Source organism: Crocuta crocuta, unplaced genomic scaffold (genome assembly GCF_008692635.1).
Source record: "Crocuta crocuta isolate KB4526 unplaced genomic scaffold, BGI_CrCroc_1.0 scaffold344, whole genome shotgun sequence".
In the NCBI taxonomy this organism is placed as follows: Eukaryota; Metazoa; Chordata; class Mammalia; order Carnivora; family Hyaenidae; genus Crocuta; species Crocuta crocuta.
Window position 1 is genome coordinate 652,277 of NW_027533081.1, and position 8,454 is coordinate 660,730.

The following is an 8,454-nucleotide window of genomic DNA, read 5'->3' on the forward strand; positions in this document are numbered from 1 at the left end:
CTCCCCACAGTGCCAGTTGGCCCGAAAGAGATTGTACAGTGTCTGGGAGAGTATCGCCGGTGGGTTCCAAAGGACATGGCACCAGGAACAGGGAAAGACCTGGAATCAGAGACCCCTGGGCATCCCAGAAAGGTCATGGGCTGCGTTGAGCAGGGGTGTCTGTAGCCCAGTCGCGGGATAGGCAACCAAGAGAGGAGCTAGGGCCAGTGCACCCGCGCCGGAGGGTGGGGGAACGCGCTCAGAGGCGGAAGGGGCACGCGGAGACCCCCATGGGGCACCGGAAGGGGAGCGCGGGGCGGTTGGCCGCAGCGGGGGCGGCGGCCGTTGGAGAGCAGCGGCCTGGGCCAGGCGAAGTCAGGCGTCTGGCCCGGCCGGGGCCACCATGACCAAGGACTCGCCCTGCCCTTCGGGCAGCGGCCGCGCGACACCCAAGAAGCCAGGTAGTCCGGGTCCGTCGGCGGCGGTGCTGGAGGAGCAAAGGCGGGAGCTGGAGAAGCTGCGGGCGGAGCTGGAGGCGGAGCGGGCGCGCGGACGGGCGGAGAGGCAGCGCTTCGCGTCCCAGGCGCGCCAGCTGCGGGAAGCGGCCGAGCGGGAGAGGCAGCAGCTGGTTGACCATCTGCGCTCCAAGTGGGAGGCTCAGCGCGACCGGGAGTTGCGGCAGCTGCAGGAGGACATGCTGCGGGAGCGTGAGGCCGAGATTCGGCAGCTGCTGCGCTGGAAGGAGGCCGAGATGCGGCAGCTGCGGCAGCTGCTGCACCGCGAGCGCGACGGCGTCATACGCCAGGCCCGGGAGCTGCAGCGCCAGCTGGCAGAGGAGTTGATGAACCGTGGCCACTGTGGCCGCGCGGGGGCGCCCGACGTTGCTGCCGCTCAGTGCCGCTGTCGCCTGCAGGAAGTGCTGGGACAGCTTCGCTGGGACACCGACGGCGAGCAGGCCTCGCGCATCCGACACCTGCAGGCGGCGCTCGACGTGGAGCGCCAGCTCTTCCTCAAGTACATCCTAGAGCATTTCCGCTGGCATCCCGCTTTGCCGGGCTCCCCCGACCCCCAAGCCGTGCATTCTTCGGAAGAGCCGTCCCCCCAAACCGCCGGCGACACCCCTGGGCCCCCAAAGTCCGTCTGTAGACTCGAATCCCTGAATGCTGACAGCCTAAGCGATGGAGTCCGCCTGCGCTCCCGCTCCCTAGATGTGGTGCCAACCAGGAGCTCCAACTCCCCAGACAGCCTGCTCCACACACCGCGCGCCTGCTCTCTTGACTCCTTGGCACCAGCGCGTTCCCGCTCTCTTGACAGCACCCTCAGTTGCCCCAAGGCCCCCGAATCCAAGGAGCGGGACTCCTCTCCAGACGCCTCCATCTTAGGCTCCTCGAGTCCCCCGCCGCCGCCGCCGCCACCGCCACCACCGCCGCCATCGGAGCACAGGAGACCTAGTGACCCTCCAGGAGAGGACTCCTCGAGCCAGCCCTGCCAGGCCCTGATTCCCCTGCCGCCGGATCTGGACTATCAGGAGCTGGTGAAGCAGAACTCGGAACTGTCAGAGGCGTTGCAGATGCTGGCACGCCGCTGCTCGGGACTGCGGGAAGAGAACATGCAGCTGCGGCGCGCAGGTTTCCAGGACAAGTCAGACGAGAAGGTGAAGCGGCTCAAGGTGAAGCACGCGGAGCTTGCAGGCCTCGCGAGGCGCCTAGAGGACCGGGCCCGAAAGCTGCAAGAAACCAGTCTGCGGGCTGTGAGCGCGCCTGTGCCGGGCGAGAGCAGCACTGGCCTGGAGCTGTGCCAGGCCTTTGCCCGCCAGCGCGCCCGGGATATGTCGGAGCAGGCGAGCGCGCTGCTGGCCAAGGACAAGCAGATCGAAGAGCTGCGGCAGGAGTGCCACTTGCTGCAAGCGCGCTTCGCCTCAGGCATGGGCAGTGTGCCGCACCCTGGCGGAGGTGCTGCCCAAGCCCAAGCCCAGTGGCTCGACATCAGCGAGTTGGACCGACTGCAGCGCGAGTCGCAGCGGGAGGTGCTCCGCCTGCAGAGACAGTTGACGATGCAGCAGTCCACCGGCTGCGCCCGAGCTGAGACGGACGGCCAGAGCTCACCCTTCGAGGAGGCGCGGCGCCAGGTGCAGGCACTGGAGCTGGAGCTGGGCGCGCGGCGGAGCGAATGTGAGGAGCTGGGCGCCCAGGCGGTAGCGGCGAGGCGGCGCGGCGAGGAGGCTGAGGCGCGGCTGCAGGTGGCGCTACGCGAAGGGGCCTGGCTGGCGCAGGAGAACGCGCGGTTGCAGGCCCAGGCCGACTGGACGCGGCAAGTGGCGGCGGAAAACGACGATGTGCTCGGGCAGCTGGGGCGCGCGTGCCAGGAGCGCGACGCCGCCGGCATGCTGGCGGAGCAGCTGCTGCAGCAGGCGGCGCGCGGGCAGGACAGGCAGCAACAGCTGCAGCACGACCTGCAGAAGGCCCTGCGCGATCTCCAGGCTGCTAGGGAGGAGATGCTGGCGCTGCAGTGTCAGACTGGTCACCTTCCCCAGAAACTCCGGGAGGCCCCCCAAGGCCCGGAGGCTCAAGTCAGAGAGAGTGGAAGGACCAAGTTCCAGCCCATGCCTGAAGACCAAGCATCTTCACAGCCCAGTACAGACAAACAAGTGAATCAGGAAGCTTCTCAGCTGGAAAGTCCAGCTGCTATCAGGGAGCCAGCCAGTGACCCTCAAGTGCCAGACAGAGTGCCAGACAGCCGACCTCTGGACTCCAAGTCCCAGGCCAGGAAAACTAGCTCCCCTTCGAATTCTTCCTCTGAGGTGGAGTCCATATGGGCCACAGTGCCATCTTGCCCGACTCTGGATATGGACACAGCCAGCGAGGTGGAGGATCTGGAGCCTGACAGTGTGTCCTCTACCTTGGAAGCAAGGGGCTCAGAGGCCCCCCTGACCCCTAAGCGCAAGATCTTCCTGGCTCGGTATAGCTACAATCCTTTTAAGGGACCTAATGAGCACCCTGAGAGTGAGCTGCCCCTCACAGCTGGGGATTATGTATATATTTTGGGGGACATGGATGAAGATGGCTTTTATGAAGGGGAGCTTAAGGACGGCCGGCGGGGGCTGGTGCCCTCCAACCTGGTGGAGCAGATTCCAGACAGTGACATCCTGGGCTGCCCGCCCCCCAAGTCTCCTGACTTCGGCCCTACTCAACTCCTAGGTAGAAACAGCAAGGTTTTGAAGGAAGACACTAGTCACAGCTCGTTGCCTGGGAAAGCCCAGGAAGCTATGGACAAGGGACCATGCCAGACGGTAAGGGCAGGCTCCAAGACAGAGGTGGCAATAGGGATCTCAGATGCCAAGACAGAAGACAGCTGGCTGGGCTCGCTGCAGTGTGGGGAGGAGAAGGGCTTCTCTAGACCCCTTCTGGGGGCCACAAGGGTTTTTTGCATGGCTCCCATTCAACTGCACCTGCAGAGTGTTGCAGCCACCTCAGCCAAGATTACTTGGGTCTACGGCAGCAGCACTCACCCCTACGTGGTATACCTCAATGGCCAGGAGCATGCCCTGACCCCAGCAGGTGTGAGCTGCTACACCTTCCACAGCCTGCATCCTGGCACGCGGTACCAGGCACGAGTGGAAGTGCAGCTGCCGTGGGACTTGCTGCGGGTGCACTGGGAAACAATGTCCTCCACCATCACCTTTGACACACCCCTGGCAGGACCTCCTGACCCTCCGCTGGACGTGCTGGTGGAGCGCCATGCCTCACCGGGCCTCCTGGTGGTCAGCTGGCTCCCTGTAACCATCGACTCTGCTGGGTCATCCAATGGAGTCCAGGTCACTGGCTATGCTGTGTACGCTGATGGGCTCAAGGTCACAGAGGTTGCTGATGCCACTGCTGGGAGCACCCTGTTGGAATTTTCCCAGCTCCAGCTGCCCCTGATGTGCCAGAATGTCTCTGTGAGAACCATGTCACTTTGTGGTGAGTCCCTGGATTCGGTGCCAGCCCAGATCCCTCATGACTGTCTCATCTGTCACCAATTGCCAGACACTTATTCCTTTAGCTACACCTGTGGTGACCTGTCTGCCTGCAGATGCACAGTCCCCATCTGTTCTCAGAGGCTGGCACTGGATCCCTCGAGTGCCAAAGCCAGCTCCCACACTCCTGGAAGCTGCGGAGAGCCCCAGGCTGAGTTTCTAGAAACATTTCCTGAAGAACCTTCAAGGAGGCGGCCCCCAATGCACAACCTGAATTCGGAGGGAGAATGTGCAAATGTGGGGTCTGACAGCCAAGCCCAGGGGCCTATAGGGACCCAGGAGGTCTGCAGAAAGGACCCACTCTTTCAGAAGAGTCCCCCAAACCACAGACCACTTCTGCTCAATGGACAGTCTAAGGGAGAAAAAGACTGCTACTGGCACATGGGCGCCAGAAAAAGCCCTACTTCAGGAGTCATCCATCTGTTCCCAGAGTGTGGGCTCGAGAAACAACTGTATCCAGAAAAGACTGCTCTTGAAAAGGTCCTTAGGCAAAAGCAAGATACTGATGTGTTTGCCCCTCCCCAGCTGGACACCAGCCCACCGTATGTGTCTGACTTCCACAATGACGTGTTGCAGGAGGAGGAGGCAGTGCACTTCAGTCTGTGGGGCCCAGAGAGGCAAGAGCAGAGAAAGGAGTTTAGGACCCAGAATGGGAAAGGTCAGGCTCTGGGGGGCAAGAGGGAGTGCCAGCTCCCAGAGCCCAGCCCAGCACTTTGTCCAGCTCCATCAAGAAAAGTCATTAAGATGTCCAGGGGTGGCCCCTCACCACTGGGGACAGGGGTGGACACTCTGGCCAGGGTCTTTGTGGCCCTCTTTGATTATGACCCCCTGGTGATGTCTGTCAACCCCAATGTTGCAGAGGAGGAGCTGGCCTTCCAGAAAGGGCAGCTGCTAAGAGTATGGGGCTCTCAGGACACTTGTGGCTTCTACCGTGGTGAATGCAATGGACAAGTGGGCAACATACCTGGGCACCTGGTGGCCGAGGTGAAGGTGGGCATGGAACAGACTGATGGGAGGTGGCATTTGCCAGCGCAAGGGCACCTGTCCTCTGTGGCCCACCTCAATGACCTTGGGGTGCTCACCAGCCCCCAGGGCTCCTTTCCTATGCCCCAAGGAAACCCCAGGAGGTCACCACTGTGGACTCCAACAACCATGATGGCAGCTTTGGACTATGACCCCAGTGATGGGCGAGAAGAGGGCCAGGTGAAGGACAAGCTGTCACTGAGGGCAGGGGATGTGGTCACGGTCTATGGGCCTGTGGATGACGAGGGATTCTATTATGGGGAGTCAGGTGGTCACAGGGGCCTGGTCCCAGCCCACTTGCTGGATCACCTTTCCCTTCGTGGTGAGTGAGCAAGGCTCCTGCCGGGGTAGTGGCCTCTGGCCACCCACACCCGGCCAGAGGAGAAGCAAGCACTGGGACCCTAACTCCAGCATCCCTCCTCGACTCTGTGAGCAGCACTTGCTCCAAGTGTCACTGTGCAAAAGTGACACCGGTCCCCAGGTGTCACCTGCCTTTGAGAGGAGCAGGGCTTAGGTCTGAACTGAGCTGTTCCCAGAAGAAAACAGAACAAGCAGCCCACAAGAGTCTGACAGACTGTTTTGGAGTTGTCAGTGACCATGACTGGTATTTGGAGAAGGACCTTTTTCTGTGCTCAGTGTGCATTTTCTCTAGGAGTTTCTTTAGGAGTATCTCATCCATTGCCTTGTATGAAAATCTCAAGAAAAGTCTGGCTCTCAAAAAAAAAAAAAAAAAAGTGACCAGAATGTTTTTTCTATCTTATGTTCAACCCCTCATTAAAATGTTCATAGAAAAAAGAAAAATAATACTTTAGAACTAAAAGCACAACCAACAGAAACACGAACATACCTCTCCTTCCTCTCCCTTCTGTCCAGGGATCCTGCAATGGCTGCAAACATGTGTTCCCAGCTGGGGAGGGCACTTCCTTATTCTCTGGAGGGGGCTTAGCTTAGGGTCTTCTGGCAGAGCTACCAAGGGTCAGCCAAGATCCAGGACTGAGAAGCAGGGCCCTAAAGGCTCAGCAGGGCTAGCATTTCCCACAGGCTTCCCTGCATATGGCCTGTGTCCCTGGGTGTCAGCCTTTGTGGAAAGTGGGATCAGTGTCTCCCGGCTGGGAATCCCACTCTGCCTAGTGTTAGTAATTGCCCCCTTTCCCTAGAGCTTCTCCATAGGAGGACGTTTCTATATTTACCCCATCTTATAAAAGAGCCTCTGAGGCTCAGGGGACCCCCTCTTGTCAGGTGACACAGCGGAAAAGCTGCTTCCTCCCACAGTCTTTCTGGGTCTCCCTCTAGGAGAGTGAGAATTCTGTTTTAAGTTTTATTTAAGTAATCTCTATACCCAACATGGGGCTGGAACTCATGACCCCAAGATGAAGAGTTGCATGTTCTTCTGACTGAGCCACCCAGGTGTTCCCATCCTTCTCTGCTTCTGTTTGATACTTTTTTGTTTCCCTGAGTACAGCAATGATGTCAAAGGAAGGGCACCGCCATCCTGGGTGCAGGAGGAAATGCCCAGAAGCATTCCTGGCAGGCAGAAGGATCGGAGCCACCAGCAGTTTCCTTGGGGAGTTGGCAGATTAGGTCCGGAGGGACTGTCCTAGGGGCTGAAAGCAGGAATTGGGAAAAGAGCGGGCCCAGGGGTTGTCTCAACCTAACACACAGCTGCCTTATCCTCAGAAAACACAGGAATGTGGCAGCTGTGGTGTGTACACACACCACTCGTGAGTGGAAGGCTCCGCTCCGGGTCTCAGCCCGGAAAGGAAATTGTTCCTTATTCCCCATCCACAGGAAGCTAAATCATCCCTTCTCATGTTTATATCCACCCATTTTTACAGTGAGAAGTCATGCTCAGAAGGTCCTGCAGCTAGCCTGTGGAGGCAACACAGGCCAACTCACAATTTCTTGTTTTTAATTGTGATAAAATATACATAACCAAAGTTACCATCTCGACCGTTTTTTATTTTTATTAATTTCTTAGAAGTTTATTTATTTGCGGGCACCTGGGTAGCTCAGTTGGTTAAGCTTCCAACTCTAAATTTCTGCTCAGGTCATGATCTCATGAGATCATGAGCTCAAGCCCCACATCAGGCTCCGTGCTGGGAGTGTGGAGCCTGCTTGGGATTCTCTCTCTCCCTCTGTCCTTCCCCAGCTTGAGCGGTCAGTGGTGACAGCAGAAGAAAAGGCCCCGGAGGCATGAGAATAATGAGTGATTGAATATTTGGGGAAACTCAGGGAGCAGTGGCACAGGCAGGGGAAAGTCTGGGGACAGTACCTATCAGCTGGTGAGGGCCTCCTCTCTTGAAAGGGCTTCAAAGTTCCTGGGAACTTCCTGATTCCTCCACCAGGGGGCAGCCTGGGTGCACCAAGGGTTCTTCCCCAGGGACTGTACACCTTCCGCAGCCGTGCCTGGGCCTGCACCTGCCTTCTCAGGCCCTGAGCCCTGCTGTCAGGGTAAGCAGAGATGTCTCTTTGAACCCGAAGGCCTGGGATTCAGACCCCACCTATCTCTGTTCTCTCCCTCCCCTCTCCCCAGTGCACCTTGAGGAGCCCCTCCTCCCTACCTCCAATGGTTGTCCTTCTGGGAACCCTGGATCAATAGCAGGCTTGGCAGGTCTGACACTCTGCCATAGGAGAGCCTTGCTCTTCAGAACTCTTTTCACAGTCCTGTTCCTATAAACCCTAGTTCCCTTGGAAGCCACAGGAAGTTTTAGTGAATGAATAAAGCAGCTCAAGCCCTGGTGGGGTGGAGGGGGCAGGGCCAGGGAGTGGTGGAGCAGCTGGGCTCGGAAGCCCAGCCAGCTAGGTCCAAAGCCTGGCCTGCCAGCAGACAGCTGGGAAGCTTCTCTGAGCTTCAATTTTTTCAACTTTTTTTAAAATGTTTTATTTATTTCTAGGAGAGAGAGAGAGAGAGAGAGAGAGAGAGAGATAGTGTGAGCAGGGGAGGGTCAGAGAGAGAGAGTGTGAGCAGGGGAGGGTCAGAGAGAGAGGGAGTCACAGACCAAAACAAGCTCCAGGCTCTGAGCTGGCAGTCAGCACAGAGCCCGACGCGGGGCTCGAACCCACGAACCGCGAGATCATGACCTAAGCGAAAGCCGGACACTTAACCGACTAAGCCACCCAGGCGCCCCACAACTTTTTTTTATTAAAGATTTTTGTTTAAGGTTTATTCATTTTGAGAAAGAGAGAGCAAGCAGGGGAGAGGCAGAGAACGGGAGAGAGCGAATCCTAAGCAGGCCCCTCACTGTCAGCACAGAGCCTGATGCGGAGCTCAAACTCACAAACCCCGAGATCATGACCTGAGCCGAAATCGAGTCAGACGCTTGACTGACCGAGCCACCCAGGTGCCCCAGTTTCTTCATTTTTGGCAGGCCTTGGAGGGAGGGCAAGTGGTTGTTTTGAGCAGATCGTGTGTATACGGCTCTCAGCCCAGGGTCAGG

The 8,454-nt window shown here is 58.4% G+C and overlaps 1 protein-coding gene across 1 annotated transcript; it reads left to right on the forward strand.

The window, feature by feature from the left end:
* Positions 1-321: 321 nt before the first annotated feature.
* LOC144216547 (RIMS-binding protein 3A-like) lies at positions 322-6,958 on the forward strand. Its single transcript, XM_077745954.1, has one exon. The coding sequence runs from the start codon at positions 383-385 to the stop codon at positions 5,345-5,347; it is 4,965 nt and encodes a 1,654-aa protein (XP_077602080.1). The 5' UTR covers positions 322-382; the 3' UTR covers positions 5,348-6,958.
* Positions 6,959-8,454: the final 1,496 nt, after the last annotated feature.